Source organism: Microcebus murinus, chromosome 12, assembly GCF_040939455.1.
Source record: "Microcebus murinus isolate Inina chromosome 12, M.murinus_Inina_mat1.0, whole genome shotgun sequence".
Lineage (NCBI taxonomy): Eukaryota > Metazoa > Chordata > Mammalia > Primates > Cheirogaleidae > Microcebus > Microcebus murinus.
This window is the reverse complement of record NC_134115.1, coordinates 58,697,611-58,717,337: the sequence shown is the minus strand read 5'-3', so window position 1 is coordinate 58,717,337 and position 19,727 is coordinate 58,697,611. Positions and strand designations below refer to the sequence as shown.

The window sequence follows — 19,727 nt, the reverse complement described above, 5'->3', positions numbered from 1 at the left end:
ATAATTTCAAAGCACATTTGCATACATTAATTTGAGCCTCATAGCAGGAGCAAGGTGAGCAGCAGTATCTGCAGTTTTGAGGACAGTGGGGTCAGACTTGCCAAGGCACATGGAACTTATCTTTTTTGACTCCCACGTTAATGCGCATCTGCCACCGTGGAGTGTATCTAGCACAGTGTGGCATGTTAGTTTACTGGATGATTCAGATATATCAGGTACTCAATAAATAATTCTTATTCCGGTATATTATTATTGTTGAAAATAAAATAAACCTAATGTTACTGCCTAGAGATCTCTAGGTTCCTTTTTCCTCTATCACCTGTCCTTTATCACTTCCATTCTGGGCTCGGGCCCCCCTTGGGGACCCTCTTTCCCCAAGAACTGCATCCCCTTCCCCAAGGCTCACAAAGGGCACAACAGCCTGTCTCCCCAGGCAGGTGCTCAGAGGCATGTGCAGGAAGGAAGGGTAGTTTCTGAGTTGGAGCTGAATTGCCTGCCACCTCTCACCTTGGGGCTTCCTTGCTTCAGCCTTGAGGAAGCTGCACTCCTCAGCCTCTTCCCTGTCCTGGGTGGCAGGATGGCGTTTGTTCTGGGGCAGACAGGCTAGTGAGCCACTGCTCACCCTGCTGGGCAGGCCTTGGCCCTGGCAGTCCTCACACCAGTGTCCCGCCCCATTCAGCCCCACCCCTTCCTCTGGCCCCGCAGCCCTGGACACGGTACACACAGCCCAGGGCCCTGGCTCAAAGGGAAACAAAAGGAACTGCCTGGGTTCCCAAGGCTGTGGCCAGCACTTTCATGCCGGGGCTTAAATCTCAGAACCGTCATTACATCCCGGGGTAAGACTTCTACCCATAGCACCCCCTGCTTGCTGCTGGGAATAGGGGTATAGGGATAGAGGGATTTAGGAGTTATGCCACCTAGACCTTGGGGCCAAGCAGATGCATTGGTTTGCAGGGCCCAGGGGTGGGGTCTCTATGGTGCTGCATGCAAAAGGAAAAGCCAGGGAATGGTGACAGCCAGATCTGCCACGAAGCTTTGTGATGTCTTCTCTATGGGAACAGGGGAACAGGGACAGGAAGGATAGAAAGCCCAGGCAGAGAACTTAGGACGCCTGTTCCTAATATGCATAAAAGCTGAGTCCAGAAAGATCAGGGCTCCAGTGGTCTGTTCTGGCCCTGGGGGTAGAGGATTCTAGAGGTGAGTGGTGAGTCCTGTGCTACAGGTACACTGGACACTGCCCACTACTTCGGTTCAGCATGGGCCAGACCTACGGGCAGGTGACTGGCCAGCTACTTCGAGGGCCTCCTGGTCTAGCCTGGCCCCCTGCCCATCGCACACTTCTGCCTCCCATCCGGCCTCCAAGATCTCCTGAGGTTCCCAAGGGGAGCCTACGTCTCAGGCGTGGGCACGAAAGGCTCAGCTCCTGCATGATCCCTGGGTACACAGGTTTGTACACAGGTATGAACAGGCGCCCCCATCCCAGGACATGTGTTCCAAATACTAACGGAAATCTTCCTTGCCTCCTGCCTGCCCAGGTTTCATACCCCGGGCACAGTTCATCTTTGCCAAGAACTGCAGCCAGGTCTGGGCTGAGGCTCTGAATGATTTTACCCAGCTACATGGGGGGCAAGGGAGTCAAGAGCTGCCCAAGGAGGCCAAGGGAGAAAAAGACTTGGAGAACGACCAAGAGTCAAAGCCGGAGCTAGAGCTAGAGCTAGAGCTGGAGAAGGAGGCACCGCTGGAGGAGGCGGACCAAGTGAGACCAAGGAGGCTGGTGGGGCGTGCAGTGGGCAGAGGTGGGGAGCCTGGCCTCTGTGTCCAGGCCTGGGGTGGCCATGGTTCGTGTGGCGGTGGATACAGGGCACGTAGGCTCCCTGGGAGCTTGTGTTAGAGCAGAGGCACTGAATTGGATTTTCTGAATTTTCTTTTATCAACTCTCTCACAGGTTTTCCCCTACTCCATGGACGATGGAAACCCTCAGAAGTTCTTCATGTCAGGTGAGAACAGGTGGGTGATGACCAAAGGGTTGGGGAGGCCCCGGGATGTCTTGGCACAGTGTCCCCATCCCCCGCAGGCTTCACTGGCTATGTGCCCCGTGCCCGCTTCCTCTTCGGCTCCAGCTTTCCTGTGCTCACCAACCAGGCGCTGCGGGAATTTGGGCATAAAGACTCACAGGGTGGAGCCCAGAAGGATCCCAAACACCTCCCCCCACTTCCCAGGATCTACCCGCAGAAGCTGGGGCTCTTACCTAACTACGGGGGCTATGTGCCAGGTGACAACGGCCCCAAGGGGAGGCTTTGGGGGCTGGGGTGGGATGTGTGTGGAATAGGCGGAGGTGGTTTGGGAGGTTGGCACTAATAGAAATGGGAGGGACTGCACATCATGTGGTTCAGCTTTCTCATTAGCAGAAAAGGAAACCGAGGAAGCTCACAGTGGGGAGTTAGGACCAGATTTCAGAGGACAGTTTGGAGGGTCTGGCCAATTGGCTGAGAATTAAATGGCTTTTCCATGCCACTGGCTACACATAACAGATGCTTATACCCACACAGGGTATAAGTTCCAGTTTGGCCACACATTTGGGCATCTCACCCATGATACTCTGGGCCTCAGCACTTTCCAGAAGCAGCTCCTGGCTTAGGCTCCTGGAATTCAAGTTCTTCTTTCCCTCTTCATCCTATCCCAGCCATCCTTCTGGAAGGATGGGGGAGCACAAGAAGAAGATGGTTTGGAGGCTGAGCACCTTTTTTATTAATAGGTATAATAAATAAATAAATACATACATAAACAGAAGCCTGGGCTCCTCCTCCCACGTCTAACGACCAGGCACTGGCCACAGCCTATTTACAGCTGGGGGGCTTAGGGATCTGGCCCCAATACTGTTACCCATCCTCATCTCCACCTGGCCTAGGGAATCCCACAAATGGCCTTCTGGGCCCCGTCCCTCCATAGGGACTTGCTTGTCTATACCCATGGAAGGCTTGGCCCAGATGGGCCGGGGAAATCCTGGCAGCCCAGTGCTGCGTCCCTTCCCTCCTTTCCCGGGTGGAGGTGTGGACGAGGTCACTGGGATAGTTAAGGGGGAGAATTAATACTGAGCACAGGGAGCAGGTGCCAGCACAGGGAAACGTGGCCCCAGCTCTCAGACTACTCTCTGTGGCCAAGCCAGAGGGCTTGGGAAAGGCTCTCAGGCTCTGAGTCTGGGGCTATGAGGGTCCCTGAGGCCACCAGCATGCACAGGGCCTCAGTTTTGGCTGCTTCCAGGGGTTGGACTTGGAGTTGGGGTCAATGTCACGTAGGCCAGAGGCACCAGGCCAGAGTCAGGGCCGCGGCTGCAGCGCAGCCAGTCTCCTCCGGCTGGCCCCAGCACCCGTAGGATATCTCCCTTGTGGAAGCTCAGCTGTCCAGGGCCTGTGGCCAGATGGTGGCACAGTGCCTGCACCTCGCTGGGGAGACAACAGAAGGAGGTCAGAGAAACCCCATCAAAAGCCAAACCCAGCCCCGCAGGCCTTCCACCTCCCAGGCTCACCATGGAGGCTTGGCGGGCAGGGCTGGAGAGTGCGGTTCCTGCAGGCTGTCTTTGGGCTCTGGTTCCCTCAGGGCACCCATCGTCTGTGCCACTAGTTGGAACATGGACTTGTCCAGGCTCAGCCAGTTCGAGGGGAGCCTAGGGGACAGCAGTGAGGCTCTGGCTCTGCCCATGCCCTGGCTTAGACCCAGCTCCCCACTCTGTCCTCACCACAGGCAGGCTCTTACCTATTAGTGGGCCGGGCCTCCCGCTGAGCTTTTCGGGAGCCGAAGAGGTGTCCCCACTTGATGCCCCCAGGTGAAGACTCTGAGGCCCCTTCGTCATTTTCTGCTGGTGGGGCAGCAGGCCCCTCCCTCTCCCGACTGCGCCTCAACTCAGCCAGCACAGAGTCAGGGGGGCTCCCCATCCAGAAGGGCCAGCCCCTCTCCCGGCTAAGGGCCTCCTCTGGGGCAGGGCAGGCCTCAGCCCCCTCCACGACTCCCTCTCGGGGTGGTGGAGCCTGGGAAGGCCCCCCGCCTCCTGCCCCTTTCTTTTTCTCACTGCTGCTGCCACTGTTGCTGTTGCTGCTGCCACGAGGGAACCTAGAACCCTCAGTAGAGCCATCAATGTAGACCTGGGAACTCTGCATGAGCTGGTACCACCAGCCAGCCTGCCCACTTCGGGCCCACCTGCCACGTCCTGAGCCCCCAGCTGCCTCTGCCACCTCTTCTGTCTCCTCTTCCTCTTCTCCACCTTCTGGGGCACCCACACCCTTTATTCGCTCCCCATGGGCTGCCCTGTCCATGTCTCCAGGGCCCTCCTGGCCCCTGGCCCGGGCCAACTGCAGTGTCGAGTGGGCAGACAGCAGCAGGTCCTGGGATACCCGCAGCAGTTCCTTGTGCTGCCGCTGCTGCTGCCCACTTTGCAGCAGCCGGTGCTGGAACAGCAAGTCGAGGCTGAAGGGCAGTAGGGCCAGGGGCTGTAGCAGCAGCAGCAGCTCCTCGAAGAGGCCAGGGCACACAGTATGAGCTGCACTCAGGAAGCCCCAGGGCTGGTAGTGGGTCTGGATGATATCTAGGGGGAAAGAGAGAGGCACCGATCCACACAGAGAAGCAGAGCCTGGCCTGAGTGGGACTTTGAAAGACAACCTGGGCATAGCTACTACATACATCTGCACAGGCTGTATACTAGGCAACTTAGACGCACTACAATGTAAACGATGCCTCCTGGAATTGTGCAGTGCATTAACTCCACAATCCCAGGTGGTAGCTTTGAGTTTAGTGGCAAGAGGTGTTGGGGTTCCTTGCCACCCTGACTTACAGATTGCTTGAGCATCCTGCGGACTCCAGGCTCTAACTCAAACAGGCTCAAAGCTCTGAGGATGAAAGCCTGCGTGGCCCCCCTCCCCACCGCCAGCATCTGAAAAGACAGCTCTTCCTCCCTCCTTTGAGCCTCTAAGGTCTGGCCTGTGTTGCGTTTGTGACACGGAGCAGGGCTCTGGGCATTACCTTCGTGGTTATAGAGGTGATTAAACCAGAACTCCAGGGACCGGATGCTGTAGGGAGACAGTGAAGAGAGCTGAGTCTTACTATACAGCCACATAATAAGGTACAAAGGAGACGGAGACAGGGGGTCGGACACAGGGAGGAAGAGAATGGCTCCCTTCTATGGTAGGGATGCTTCCTGGTTCATTTCATGTAATATAATTGCAGAAAGTCAGTAGGGATGTGGAGAAGGTGAACATGTGATTCACAAGCCAATTACTTCCTCCTAGAATGGAGTCAGGGCAGCTACTAAGTGAAAGGACAGGCAGCTCAAGGCCAGAGGGGATGATCTGGGCCCAGACTTGAGAAAGAATTATACCATGACATGGGTCCCAAGGTGGACTTAGGGCCAAGCAGGATTGGGAAGCAGTGCTGGAATTGAGAGGATCAGGGTTTACAAGGTCCAGATAAATTTAGAAACCTAGCTCATTTCCAAATAAGCCAGATTATAGATTTGTAAAAGCAGAAGACCATGTTGGTGATCAGTGTCAGAGAGTCACGGGCACACTGGGAAAGCAGTGACCTACTGAGAGGTGGTAGCTAGGTGGGGAGAAGGTGAGCCTGAGCCCTGGCCACAGAGTGTGCAGATCTGCACTTTCTGTCTCAGTTCGTCATGAGGCAGACAGAGTCCAGGTAGAGGGTTGGTTGTTTAGGGCTGTGGTCCCCAATCCCCCGTCCGCGGCCTGTTAGGGATCAGGCTGCAGAGCTGCCTCCCACCCGCTGTCCATGGAAAAATTGTCTTCCATGAAACTAGTCCCTGGTGCCAAAAAGGTTGGGCACCACTGGTTTAGGGCATCTTGCTGCTCCACACACTCACTTGAGCAGGCCGAGGATGAAGGCGTTGAAGCGCATGGTGTGACTGGTGAGCTCTGGGAATTGGCTGACTTTGTTATAGAGGCCATGCAGGACTTTGGTGGACGGGCCTGGGAAGAAGCCATAGTTGGAGATCATATAACCAATTTCTGGAACCCTGAATTCTACCTGGGGTCCCCATCTTGCCACCCAGCACTTACCTAGCTGTGTGGAAGCCTCAATCACACTCCACGGCATGTTCTTACGTTGCCCAATGATGACATCGAGTACGAAGGCCTTGAGCCCATCCTCCAGCACAGCCTGGACCGCAGGGCACAGGTACTTCAGAACCAGGTGGCCCACGTTGGGGCTCACAGAACTGTTTCCCAGCTTTGCCTGCAGGTGCAATAGGGAAGTGCAGGAAGTCACTCGAAGCCTAACTCAGAGCCCACATACCACTCAGTTGACCCATCTTGCCATCCCCATCCCCAAGTACTCAATGCTGGCTTTTTTTTTTTTTTTTTTTTTTCGAGACAGAGTCTCACTTTGTTGCCCAGGCTAGAGTGAGTGCCGTGGCATCAGCCTAGCTCACAGCAACCTCAAACTCCTGGCTCAAGCAATCCTCCTGCCTCAGCCTCTCGAGGAGCTGGGACTACAGGCATGCGCCACCATGCCCGGCTAATTTTTTCTATATATATTAGTTGGCCAATTAATTTCTTTCTATCTATAGTAGAGACGGGGTCTCGCTCTTGCTCAGGCTGGTTTCGAACTCCTGACCTTGAGCAATCTGCCCGCCTCGGCCTCCCAGAGTGCTAGGATTACAGGCGTGAGACACCGCGCCCGGCCTGCTGGCTTCTAAATGCAAGAGAGCAGGGGAAGGTGCCAGTGCAGAATAGGTGAGAGTTTTCCACGCTTTCCTGCCTACCTTCACCCCAGGATCCCGGCTTGTGCCAAAATGGGCCACAATGAGGTCCACGGCGGTGTTAACAGCTTTTACCAACCCTGCAAGGAAGAATTTGATGTGGCAGGTCCCTGAACAAGTCCCTGGCCAACTCAGTGGGATGGGGAAGGGTTCCCACGCTTACTTTTAGTCCCTGCACTTGCACATGAGTCTCCTCAAAACATTCAGGTCTGGCTCTTTCTGTTTCTGCCCAGTTCCAAAGCCCTTCCTGTCCTCACCCCCAAGCCTGGACCCACATCAGCGATAGCATCGCCAAGACCCTCAATGTCCTCACTTCCCAGCCCCAGTGGGCTGACCCTGGATTTCTCCACTCTGAGAAACCAAGCCACTGGCCTGAAGAAAACCCAAGTTCTTGGCACCAATGCCAGACAAGGGTGATTCTTTGACATGTGCCTTGGCAGCATCTGCTACACCCTAGAGCTGCCATCCAAACCTTTACCCGCGTCTCTAGCCTTTGGTTCTACTTCACACAGAGAACAGCTGTGTGATCATGAATTCCTTTAACTTCCCTCTCCCTGCAAAACACACAAGAGAATAGTATCTACACCTCCTTGCCCTTCTGCCCTCTTGCTCCCTTCGCCTCCTGGAGGAAGGTGGCTGTTCCCCTTTGGCCCCAGGTTCTTCCCTCTAAGCTCTGAATCTCCCATTGTCTATGCAAGGACCTTCACCTTCACCCTTCTCCCTTTGCTCAGGCTCCTCCCCTGCAGCTCACGATTATGCTCAATTCTCTCCCCACCACCTTGCTGAAATTGCTTAGTTCAGTGGTTGCTTATTTGCTAAATAGAGTGGTTCTTTCGGCCCTCTTCTTAGTAGATGTCACCAATATGCTCACCCAAGCTGCTAGGCCCTTCAGTGCTTTTAGCCGCCCCTCCGAGTGCTTGGGCATTTGTTCCTTACATGGCTGCCTCTCTCACAGGACTTAGCTCACTGAGGGAAGGGACTGGAACCCGACTTGTAAGCCACTGTGATACATGACCCTTGCTCACTTGCACATACAATACACATTTCGCAGACTTCTTCCTCTTGCCCCAGTGCCTGTGCTCTGCCACTGCCTCCCAGCATGTGGAGCTGTAAGGCAGGGAAATGTCGTGGAGGGCTGGACAGTAGGGCAACAGGCGTGAACAGGTATTGACAGCAGAATCTCTGGCTTGAGCTGGGGGTTACATGCACCTTTCTTCTGAAGCAGGTCAATGGAAATGGCTTCTGAGTTGCCATCTGGGGACAGACAAAACTCAGCTGGAGGCTTCTCAGTCAAGGAAAAGGGGTCCTGGAAGTCCGGGCAGGTCAGGGGTAATGGCTTCACTACTTGGCCTGGAAAGAAGAGAAAAATCAGTCCTGAGCCACTCTCACTCCAGCTCAGTCCAGTGCCTCCTACTCTCTGAGACATGTTCCTTTGGGACTGACCCCTTCTCTAGCCCTTCCCAGCCATGGCAGGGCCTGCCCTGGGTGTGCTGGAACCCTTGCCCACGTACCATTCAGCCGGCAGTTCAGATGGCCGGCAGCACTGAGGGAGCCAGGGAACTCAAAGATGGGGTTTCTTCGGGCCAGCCGAGCTTCCTGTGGCCTTCGGTCTAGGCTCCCTGACAAACCAGGTGGACCTAGTGGGTTCTTCCTCCTGTATTCCCGCCACTTGAGGGCTTGAGGGGATAGGTGGTTGGCTGGAAGTGGAACAGTTAGCAGAAGAGACAGACAGGCAAGGGTTAGCAGGAGACAGCATTTGGGTGGATATGCCACCCAGTGTGCCCATGTGAAACGGTAAGGTTGGGAGTATGTGGATACTATGCCCAGATGCAGAGGAAGGAGATGCAGACATCTTAACCTCTGACCCTGGGCTGGAGTATAAGAAACCATTCAAAAGGGATTTAGAAGTACTTGGGGGTGGGGTGATGAAGCTCATACCATTACTGGGCCTGGACGCCATGCTGCCCTCACCACCTCCCCGGGCCAGGCTCTCTGCTCGGCTGAAGCCAGATCTCCAGGAGCCCAGAGGCGGCAAGCTTCCTATTCCATGGAGTCGGTACTCAGCCAAGGTCAGCATCTTCTGGTCCTCCTTCTGTGGCTGCTGGGAGGTGGCAGGCTGGGCGGCAGGAGGACAGGAGTGGCTCCATGGGGGTAGGCTCTCTGGGGCTTTGGCCTGCTCTGGGGGAGGGGAGCACGAAGTGGAGGCAGAAGAGTCAGTGCTGGGCCCAAAGGGGCCAGCACTACGGATAGGGGAGTAGCTGCCCAGGGGTGACGGCCGTGAGGTCTCTGGTTCTGGCCCAGCTTTCCTGGCACCTCTGCCAGTGGTTCGAGGGGTAGATGCCTGTGGCTCCCCTGAGGGAGCTGGGGCTGGGACTTGAGCAGCAGAAGCAGCCAGTGGGGCGGGCTGCTGTGTACGGCCGCAGCCCGAGAGGCTGTAGAGCTGGGAAAGGCTGTGGAGGGCCCGGGACTTGGCCAGCTGCTTGGGGAAATGGTGCTGGAACACGAAGGGCTGGATGGGCAGCGTGGTTGGCCTCTGCTCCTTGCTGTAGCGAAGGACTGGTCGGCTCTCAGCACCACCCCCTGGAGCAACAGGGATGGAGAGGGAGTCAGTCAGACAGACAATGAAACCCACAACAGAAAACACAGAAGCAGAAATAGGAGATAGTGTCCACTGGGGAAAGGGGAAAGATGGGTAGGAGCTGGGTTGTAGGAATGAATTGCGTACAAGTAATCCAAGTTTATGGAATGGGACACTGTTCTTGCTTTCTTTTATAAAACTTTTCCTATTGTTTTTATGTCGCTGAACTGTCTTGTACCTCTTTGCTATTCAGTCCCTCTTTATTTTCTTTCTTCCTTTTATTTATTTATTTATTTATTTTTGAGACAGAGTCTTGCTCTGTTGCCTGGGCTAGAGTGCCGTGGCATCAGCCTAGCTCACAGCAACCTCAAATTCCTGGGCTCAAGCGATCCTCCTGCCTCAGTCTCCTGAGTAGCTGGGACTACAGGCATGTGCCACCATACCTGGCTCATTTTTCTATTTTTAGTAGAGATGGGGTCTCACTTTTGCTCAGGTTGGTCTCAAACTTCTGACCTCAAGTGATCTTCCCCACCCTGACCTCCCAGAATGATAGGATTACAGGCATGAACCACCGTGCCCAGCTCCTCTTCATTTTCTTGGCTCTAAAGGTGTATATCCTAAGGCTCAATTCTTACATCTCATCTTACACTTTCTCCCTGGCACAGCTTAAGTTCAGACTTTGAAAGAGATGACTCTCAAACCCCCAGCTTTAGCCCTGACCTTCCTCTCAGTCTCTAGATCATTCTGCTTTAGGGCTCTGCTATCACTTAAAATTTGCTATTTCAAAATAGCTCTTCCATCATCTTTCTCCTTTTTCCCTGATGACTTCCATTTCTGTCATGGCAGAACCACCATCTTTGTTTCTAAGGCCTAAAGACTTGGAGTCAGAGTCACAGATTTTCAGTGTCAAGATGTTACTGACTTCAAGATGCTGCTCATTATCCTGTCTCCACTGAGTGGCAGCACATTTCATTCCTAAGCGAATCTAGCCACAGTAAACCATAGTAAAATATTTCCTTACTTGCAGCCAAAACCAGCCCCCCTGTTATGGCTATCCACTTCCCCTCGTCACACACTGCTTCACGATCCTAGCATTGGAACCACAGAGTCCACGTCTGCTCCCTCTGCACAGGTGGGTTCCCCAAGGCTGGGCCTCTTCTGTTCTTTCATCCAGTCCTCAGGTCAATGTCCCTCAAAACATGGGCCTCAGAACTAAACACAGAACTCCAGGACCACACACAGTGGGACAGCGTTGTGTGTGGACTGCACTTCTACCAAAACGCCGCGCATACTGTAAACATCAGAATGAACACAAGGTGGCGCTATAAGCACTCCACGGCCTAAAACCTGGCAGTGGCTCACCCGCAGGGTTGCCACCAGCTGAGTATGGCAGGAATTAGTATTCTTACTTGACAGATGAGGAAATTTGAAATTGAGAGATTAAGTCATTTGCTCAAGGTCACACAACTCAGAAGTGGCACAGCCAGAATTCAGCCTAAGCCAGAGTCTGATTGTGGAGCCAATGTTCTTTTTACCACTTTACACTGCACATGAAATAGTATCAGGCCAGGTCTTCCTGTCCCTCATCTTTTATTTTCAGCATTGTAGGGGATAGGGACTACAACCCCATTATACTCCTGGGGCTGTTTTCAAGCTGTACCTTCCTGTCATTCCAGGCGGTGCTTAGAGAACAGCCTTTCTCACTCTCCCTTGCTCGCTGTGCTCCAGCCATACTTGTTGGTCCTTAAGCCAAGTTCATTAACATCTCAGGGCTTCTGTACCTGCTGTTCCTTCTGCCTGAAATCGCCTCACCACTAGGGCATCAGCTCAAACATCATCCCCTCAGTCAGACGTTCTCTGACCACGGGAGCCCCTCAGCAAGTTGCTCTCCATCCCATCAGGCTCTTTCATTTTCTTTTCAGCATTTTTCACTATCAGAAATTATCTTTTGGCTGGGCACTGTGGCTCACGCCTGTAATCCTAGCTCTTGGGAGGACGTGGCGGGCGGATTGCTCAAGGTCAGGAGTTCGAAACAAGCCTGAGCAAGAGCGAGACCCCGTCTCTACTATAAACAGAAAGAAATTAATTGGCCAACTTATATAGAAAAAAAGTAGCTGGGCATGGTGGTGCATGCCTGTAGTCCCAGCTACCTGGGAGGCTGAGGCAAGAGGATCACTGGAGCCCAGGAGTTTGAGGTTGCTGTGAGCTAGGCTGACGCCACAGCACTTACTCTAGACTCTGTCTCAAAAAAAAAAAGAAAGAAATTATATTTTTAAAATGTGTTTACTGCCTATTACTCCTCATAAGAAGTCCAGAGAACTAGGGATCTTTTATTTTTCTTTGCTGGATCCCCAGTGCCTAGAACAGAGCCTGGTACATAGTAGGTACTGAATAAAGATTTCTTAAATGAATCAGTCCCCGTTGTCACTCTCAATTCAGGCCGGTCTTATTGCATCCAGAATCTTCTTACAGAATTGCATCCAGAATCTTCTTACAGATCCAAGTCTGATCTTTTCGGTGAGCTTGTTGTCCACAACTGCCACAAATTAGGCTGCTCCCCGAAAACTTCCATACCTGCCATCCTCACTGACTCCCCAACCCGCATCTGCAGGCACTCTGTTTCCCATCAGGAACATCTTCCTTTCCACTTATTTAAATATCAATTTTCAAGGCTGAGCTGACCCCAGCTATCAGATGAGGTCATCCCCACCATAGCTTTATTATCCCCTCTATAGAAAGTATGTCTGAATTAGACTGTGTATTCCTACTCCTTTTAAGATCCTCCCTTCTAAATTCCCAGGATATAGTTTGAAGCAGAGAAATAAAGTCAGGGAAGAAAGGGGCCACTGTGGGGACGGGTCTCAGCTCTACCCTCAGGGAATACAGACAAAATATCTCACTTTTCTACGTGACAGCCCTTGAGAAAATTGGAGACCTTGGCCATATTCACCTGAGTCTGCTCTTCTCTAAGTGAGACAGCCCCAGTTCCTTCTTGAAATGTGCCCAGGACTCAGTGGACCACCAGTGAGCACTCACTGGCTCAGAGGAGGGCGGACCATCTACTCTTCCCTTCTGGAGTCTGTGTGCGGATCCAGTCATTTTAACTTTTTGGAAGCCCTGCCAAACTGCTGACTCATTCTGAGTTTGCAATCAATTAACTATCCCGAAGCAACCCCAGTGTGGTTCACATGTCAAACTTCACAGCGCCCACACTTTATTAGTATTGTTCTTTCCGGATCTGCTAAGATCCTTTTGAATCTGGATCCTGCTGCTCAGGATCTCAAAGAGCCTTCTCAGCTTCTTCCTGTCATTCCCAGACTGGATCAACCTGTGTCTTCTTTTGTCACTCATAAATTCGATGCAATGTCATTTGCATTTTTTTTTTTTTTTTTTTTGAGACAGAGTCTCACTTTGTTGCCCGGGCTAGAGTGAGTGCCGTGGCGTCAGCCTAGCTCACAGCAACCTCAAACTCCTGGGCTCGAGTGATCCTTCTGCCTCAGCCTCCCGGGTAGCTGGGACTACAGGCATGTGCCACCATGCCCGGCTAATTTTTTATATATATATATCAGTTGGCCAATTAATTTCTTTCTATTTATAGTAGAGACGGGGTCTCGCTCAGGCTGGTTTTGAACTCCTGACCTTGAGCAATCCGCCCGCCTCGGCCTCCCAAGAGCTAGGATTACAGGCGTGAGCCACAGCGCCCGGCCTGTCATTTGCATTTTGATTAAAAAAAGCTGTACAGAATCAAGAGAAGACTGGAGACTATGGAGCAGAGCAGCATCTTGACATGCAAAGTCTCATCTGACAGAAACAACACTTTCAAAGCCTCTCCTCCCAGCTCTGGCCAGGACTTTTCTTGCCCTCAGAATGCCAGCACATACACCCCCAGACACTGCAGTCTAAGGGAATGGGCTCCCTCCTAGCCCTGGCCCCAGGGCAGCTCCTCTCTGTAGGAGCCAGCAGAGCCTGCCCCAGGCGTGACACAGCTGTGTGACTGGGCCCTGCTCCCTCCCCTTTCCTCCAACCGTTTGACACCTGCCTCCTGCCCTCTCTGCCCCCAGAACTGCTTTCAGGATGCTTCAGCCTTATCTCAGGTGATTTCTCTTTAGAACTCATTTGGTTCAACCTAACTCTTTTTTGGAATTTTCTCCTCCTTTAGTTCCTGTGACTTTACTCTCTCCTCTCCTGGTTCTTCTGTTTTTCTGGCTAATTCTCCTAAGTTTCTTCTGAGGGTTGCTCCTCTCACCCCTTAAGTCCCCTATTCCCTTGTTCCCTTCACAACTCCACACGTTCTAGCTGGATGCTCTCATCCACTCACACAGCTTCAGCTACCACTTTTTTTTTTTGAGACAGAGTCTCACTTTGTTGCCCAGGCTAGAGTGACTGCCGCGGCGTCAGCCTAGCTCACAGCAACCTCAAACTCCTGGGCCCAAGCAATCCTGCTGCCTCAGCCTCCCGAGTAGCTGGGACTACAGACATGAGCCACCATGCCTAGCTAATTTTTTCTATATATATTAGTTGGCCAATTAATTTCTTTCTATTTATAGTAGAGACGGGGTCTCGCTCTTGCTCAGGCTGGTTTTGAACTCCTGACCTTGAGCAATCCGCCCGCCTCGGCTTCCCAGAGTGCTAGGATTACAGGCGTGAGCCACCACACCCGGCCCAGCTACCACTTTTATTCCAACCACTTTCCAATCTGCACGGTGCTCTCTCCTGCCTTTCGGGGAGACACCTTCCAGTCTACCTTCCACCTGCAAATCAAAACATGCTACTAATCAAACAAAACCCCAAACCAAACCAAAACAAACAAATGCCAAATACCACTCCTCCAGCTAAAATTCTTCAGTGGTTCCGCTCCATCCCACTATGGCTATGCCAAATTATTTGCAGTTCCTGGAAAGCATCAAACTATTTTGTGCCTCTGTGGTCTTGTACAGACTGTTCTGTGAGCCTTAACATTCTTCTTACAAGTCTTCACAAAGCCTAATCTTGATCATCTTTCTAGACTGGGGTTAAATGAACACTACTAGCAGAGCTGACACTGCAGTCTGATTCAGATACCCCTCCTGCCGGCCCACCGTGTACCTGCTGTCCCTGCACTTTCATTATCCGTTTCCTTTTCTGTTTCCATCCTCAGCTGGAATTCCTCGAGAGCAGAGATTGTCTTTCTCATCTCTGTCACCAGTACCACCTTAACAGTGGAGCACAGTATAAAATACTTACTTAAAATGTAATGAAATAAATAGGAAGGAGCTGGCACACAGAGGCCACCTGGAACTTAACGGTCAAGGGTCAGGGCTCAGACCATTTGGAGAGAGGCTATAATCATTGATCAAAGAATACATTTCACTGACACCCAGTGTAGTTTTCCTCTTGGACATATCCCTTGGTTGTCCCTTAAGCACTACAAATTCCTAAATGTCCCAAAGTGAACTCATGCCTTGTCCCTCTTCCAGTGAATCTACCTCTGTGTTTACAGTCCCTATCCATGGTATCATCATCTTCTAATATTTTATTTCCCAGTATGTCAGCCTCTAAGTCCTGCTGATTTTATCTCCTCTGTGTATTTCTGAATCCTCTATCTTCCTCCCCGCCCCCACTATAACCATGGGAAATGCCCTGTTGGAGAGAGAACAGACTAGGCTGAGGACCTCTCGTGGTATGGATGGGTGGCTGGCAGAGACCTATCGCCGAGGAGGTCATGCACATATCCTGGTATTCGCCGACCTCCAGTTTCCTTACCGTCAGCTCTAGCTCTTGCATCCCTCTGGGTGTGGCTGTTGGCTGGGCTCCCTGGGAGTGCTGGCCCTGGATCCAACAGCTGGGCCAGGGGGCCTTGCCCAGCAGCTCTGAGGCCAGCAGGAGGCATCTCACTGGACTGGGGGCCCTGACAGCCCTGGGTGGACCAGGGCTCTGAGCCAAGTAGGTCCATGCCTGGCCCCAAGGGCATGGGTGGTAGGCTATGGCTACATTGAGTGCCTTCATCTGCTGGGCACCCCCTGTCGTGCTGGGCTTCTTGGATGGGTGTGAACTCCTGGGAGGAGTCCCCAACACTCACTCGAAGTGGGGGAGAGCCAGAGCCTGCAACTTTCTTGCGGCCCTTGGCCAGCTCGGCAAAGGAGGTGACCCTCCTGGGTGGGGAACTAGGCCCAGCCAGGGCTGCAGGGCCCTCACTCAAGCGTACTGGGCAACTCAACATGCGTTCCAGCGAGCCCAGGCGGACAGGAGGGCTACGATCGAGGCTGCGGTCATAGCTGCGAGAGCGCTGACGTCCTGTGCTGAGGTTGGGGGGTGAAGTATTGGTGTACACTTGCCCCTCAAGCACAGTGGGGCCCGCAGCAGCTGCAGTTTCTGCTGAGGAACCCACTGCCTCTTGTTCCTCTGGCTGGACTTCTGGCTTCTGGAATAGGTAATACTCAGAGGGCTGGCTGGGGCCTGGGTCTGGACCAGGGCCTGGTGGAGGACTTATCTTGGTGTGTTCCTCAGAGCAGCTGGTGATGGAAGAGCCAGCAGGACTTGGGGATGATTGGGAGGACAGGTCACAGGTGACAAGTTTATAGTAATTTTGTGTGGCTACAACAAGACGGGCCTGGCTCTGGAAGCAGGCCGTGAGGTCAGCCACCGTCGGGCAGGGCTCACAGTGAGGGCGGTAGGCGTTGCAGTTGGCATCAAGCTCAGGAGATGAGGCATGAGGACAACCATAGCCCCCTTCCCTTCCTCCACTCTCAGGGTGGTGGGACTCACAAGACATCTTAGACTCGGCGGGGGAGGGCTGCAGGTCCAGGTAAAAGGCGCCCGGGTCCGAGTGGCTGCAGAAGGAAGAATCGCTGCAGGACTGTGGGGCGGAGTTGAGATTGGCACGGGAGTTGCCATGCATCTTGTTGTAGAGGGTGCTGAAGGTGACCAGCACACCATCTGAGCTGTTGCAGGAGGAGTCGCTCACGTAGCCCATGGACTGGTCAGCCGCCTCCGACTGGCTGGAGGTGCTACTGCAGCGGTAGAGCTGGGCTCCTGGGCCCGAGCATCCAGGGTTTCTTGGGGATTCATCTGAACTGAGCTTCCATTCCTGGTCAAAGGAGAAGCCAGAGGTATCACTGGCTCCACCCCCACTGCCACTCCCGCCAGGTCCCCCACACTCATCCAGCTCCATGGTCTCTGCTTCCAGCTCTGGCCGGCAGCAGTGGCCGGTGCTGCACTGCTGGGTATCCAAGGTCGTCACTGGCTCCTGCTCCTGCCCCACCACCACTCCAGCCCGGCTGTGTGTTGCCCCCCATGGCCTGCCCACTCTGGGGCCAGATGGTGGCAGTTGGAAAGAGGATAGATGGAAGGTGGGCTGGCCAGTGCCATGCAGGTGGAAGGACTGCTGGGTGGCACTGTCACCAATGCTGTCATCGTACAGGTCACCAAGTCCTGGCTCACCCACACCTTCCTGCAGCAAGAAGGGATTGTGTCGTTTGGGTGCCCCAGGGCCTCTTCCATCCCGATCCCTGTTCTTGGTGCTGTCTGCAGGCCGCACAGATGGTCCTGGAGCAGAGTGCAGGCTGCTGTATAGCAGGGAGTCGGCTTGTCCCAGGTCTGGATCAGGCTGGGTGATGCCCAGCTCGGGTGGGCAGAAGGGATTGGGTCTCGTGCTCCCACTGCTTCCACTTGCCCCTCCGCAGCACTGCCTGTCTGGAACCTGACAGTGCACCAGGGGGATGTGATGGACGATGAGCGTCTCTCCAGTCAACTTTGGGGGACTATCCATTCTGGAAAGTTCGAATAAGGGCATCAACAGCACCAGATGCTGCCCCCAGAGCCCAGTGGGGCAGAACACATTTCATCAGGAGAGCTTGGCACCTGGAGAGAAAAGGAAAGAAAGGGAACCTAATGTCACCTCCCTGCAAGTCAGGGACATGGGCTTCCTTCCCCACATAATTTTCAGTTGGAGAAGAACCCAAGAGGAGAAAAGGCTCTGCCATCGAGGTGGAGCTCTGATCGCATAGCCTGATATGCGGGTGGGGACCCCACCACATTGTCTGCATTGATAGGTCCAGTTCCTGAGGTCCCCCTTCATTTTAAAGTCACCTGACATCCAACTGTGATAAAAGTCTAGAAAAGGCCAAGCCCCTTTTAATGCCACACATAAAGGTCTCGGAGTCTCAGGGACAGAATTTTCCCCTTCTCTTTCAAGGACCCAACGCTTAGCAATGCACAATGACTAGTCCTAAGTATAAGAAAAGTATGAATAGTGATGTAACTAAGATAAAACAATCAGGATGTCTAAATGGATACAAGGCACTGAGGGGATACAAAGGTGACTTAGACACAGCTATCACACGTAAGTTTACAGACGAGGGGAAAAGTCATGAATAATATGTCATGTACTCATGGCAACAAGCTCTAATTTCACAAGAAATGTATTTTTAAATATATCATCTGAACAAGTGACTGCTACCTCTGACCCCCTTTTTCCTTCTATGAGCCCCAGAATACCTGTCTCTCTCTGATGACTGTGGGCTGAGTATTCTTACTGTCCTCACTACTGTACTGGAGCTTCTTGAATGCAGAGACGGAGCTGGGCACAGGGTGACTGCAAGTGTGGCTGATGTCAACCTCTTCCTCCTCAAAGCGGGTGGGGTCTTTATCTACTTTGTATCACTCTAACTCATCATCACATAAGGCCTGGCAAACGTGACAGGCATACAACATTCTTTCGAACTCCTGACCTTGAGCGATTCACCCGCCTCGGACTCCCAGAGTGCTAGGATTATAGGCATGAGCCACCAGCACGGCTTACATTCTTAATGTTTGTCTAGCCCTGGGTATAGACTTCTTGAAGTACTCCAATTCTGTCCAGTTTCAGCCTAGAACTTTCACTACTGGGATCCCCTAGAAAGTGTCCTCTTCCCAGTTTGACCTGTGATAAACCACAGTGAAGTTCTCTCTTGTTCGAGGTCTCCTGGACCCAAGGACACAGAGCCCATCCTTAGCTTCTCTGGTCTCTTGGCCGCACCGTGGCAGAGTGGCCTCCTCAAGTTCTAGTCTCCTGCTTCCAGGTTCAGGTCCCAGCAGTCTTTATTCCCTCGGACTCCTCACATGTAATTTCTCCTAATTCATTCATTTCTCTTCCCTTTTTATTCCTATAATTTTCCTTTCACCCACCCTGAGTCTAAATCCCCCATTGCCTTTCTCTTATTCATCATTTAGTGAGCCCTTGACACCATCCATTTTTTAAAATTTAACTCATTTAGACCACAGGGTCACAGCTGTGGAGTGTGGTAAAGAGCGAGCAAGTCACATATGCTCAAGGACATGAACAAGCAATACATAAAAAAGTCAACTGGCTAATAAATATAAAAGACAAGGTATTAAAATTATTGGTGTTAAATTACATTAAAATTAAGAAGCAAGGATTTATAAGTTTTCTTCCTCTTTCCCTTTCTGAGACAAGGCTTCTTTGCAGAACTTCCAACCGTTTGCGCATTGTTGGGGTAACGGGTGGAGATGTAGAAAATGCAGACGCTGAGAGCGGCTAAACTGACCTAGCAAGATTAAAGGTTATAGAAGAAAACATGGGAGTGAATCTTTGTTATTTTGGATTAGGTGATAGTTTCTTAGATATGACACCAAAAGCACAAATGACAAAAGAAAACAGATAAATTGGACTCCATACGAATTTAAAACCATTGTGCTTCAAAGGATACCACTAAGAAAGTAAAAGGACAATCCACAGAATGGGAAAAAATATTTGCAAATCATATATCTGGCAAGAGACTTCTAACCAGAATATATAAAGAACTCTTACAACTCAACAATAAAAAAGGCATGGCTGGCGTGGTGGCTCAAGCCTGTAATCCTAGCACTCTGGGGGGCCCGAGGCGGGAAGATTGCTCAAGGTCAGGAGTTCGAGACCAAACTGAGCAAGAGCGAGATCCCGTCTCTACTATATAAATAGAAAGAAATTAGCCAAACAACTAAAAATAGAAAAAATATTAGCCAGGCATGGTGGTGCATGCCTGTAGTCCCAGCTACTTGGGAGGTTGAGGCAGGAGGATGGCTTGAGCCCAGGATTCTGAGGTTGCTGTGAGCTAGGCTGATGCCATAGCACTCTAGCTAGGGCAACAGAGTGAGACTCTGTCTCACAAAAAAAAAAAAAAAAAAAAAGGCATATAGATCAGGTGTGGTGGCTCATGCCTGTACTCCCAGCACTTTGGGAGGCTGAGGCAGGAGGATTGTTTGAGGCCAGGAGTTTGAGACCAAACTGGGCAACATAGTGAGACCTCATCTCTATAAAAAAAATTAACTGGGCATGGTGGTGCATGCCTATAGTCCCAGCTATTTGGGAAGCTGAGGCAGAGGATTGCTTGAGGCCAGGAGTTTGAGGTTGCAGTGAGCTATGATGAT

At 52.2% G+C, this 19,727-nt stretch overlaps 2 protein-coding genes across 5 annotated transcripts in view; one reads left to right on the top strand and one right to left on the bottom strand.

Moving 5' to 3' along the window:
• The first annotated feature begins 711 nt into the window (after positions 1 to 711).
• Positions 712 to 2,768, top strand: CIMIP2B (ciliary microtubule inner protein 2B). Of its 2 annotated transcripts, XM_076008835.1 has the most exons (6): positions 712 to 836; positions 1,223 to 1,446; positions 1,536 to 1,756; positions 1,946 to 1,997; positions 2,075 to 2,272; positions 2,550 to 2,659. In XM_076008835.1, the coding sequence occupies exons 1-6, from the start codon at positions 796 to 798 to the stop codon at positions 2,636 to 2,638; spliced, it is 825 nt and encodes a 274-aa protein (XP_075864950.1). In that variant the 5' UTR covers positions 712 to 795; the 3' UTR covers positions 2,639 to 2,659. The 2 variants fall into 2 exon arrangements, with proteins under 2 accessions (XP_075864950.1, XP_075864949.1); XM_076008834.1 differs by having other exon boundaries at positions 767 to 1,446; positions 1,946 to 2,272; positions 2,550 to 2,768.
• The window catches only part of RUSC2 (RUN and SH3 domain containing 2), a 57,206-nt gene continuing 39,938 nt past the window's right edge, over positions 2,460 to 19,727 (bottom strand). For all 3 annotated transcript variants that reach the window (XM_012770037.3, XM_076008832.1, XM_012770038.3), the window contains exons 2-12: positions 15,084 to 17,180; positions 8,702 to 9,343; positions 8,275 to 8,460; positions 7,973 to 8,113; positions 6,767 to 6,843; positions 6,063 to 6,237; positions 5,867 to 5,972; positions 5,014 to 5,060; positions 3,754 to 4,579; positions 3,527 to 3,664; positions 2,460 to 3,443 (exon numbers count right to left, since the gene is read on the bottom strand). In XM_012770037.3, the coding sequence (XP_012625491.2) occupies positions 3,242 to 3,443; positions 3,527 to 3,664; positions 3,754 to 4,579; positions 5,014 to 5,060; positions 5,867 to 5,972; positions 6,063 to 6,237; positions 6,767 to 6,843; positions 7,973 to 8,113; positions 8,275 to 8,460; positions 8,702 to 9,343; positions 15,084 to 17,112 (4,569 nt within the window). In that variant the 5' untranslated portion in view covers positions 17,113 to 17,180 and the 3' untranslated portion in view covers positions 2,460 to 3,241. The remainder of the gene's footprint in view (positions 3,444 to 3,526; positions 3,665 to 3,753; positions 4,580 to 5,013; positions 5,061 to 5,866; positions 5,973 to 6,062; positions 6,238 to 6,766; positions 6,844 to 7,972; positions 8,114 to 8,274; positions 8,461 to 8,701; positions 9,344 to 15,083; positions 17,181 to 19,727) is intronic.

Coding starts and splice junctions, on each gene's coding strand:
- CIMIP2B (XM_076008834.1), top strand. CDS start 1,257: ATGGGCCAGACCTACGGGCAGGTGACTGGCCAGCTACTTCGAGGGCCT. Junction 1,757..1,945: donor CGCTGGAGGAGGCGGACCAA/GTGAGACCAAGG, acceptor ACTCTCTCACAG/GTTTTCCCCTACTCCATGGA. Junction 2,273..2,549: donor CTACGGGGGCTATGTGCCAG/GTGACAACGGCC, acceptor ATACCCACACAG/GGTATAAGTTCCAGTTTGGC.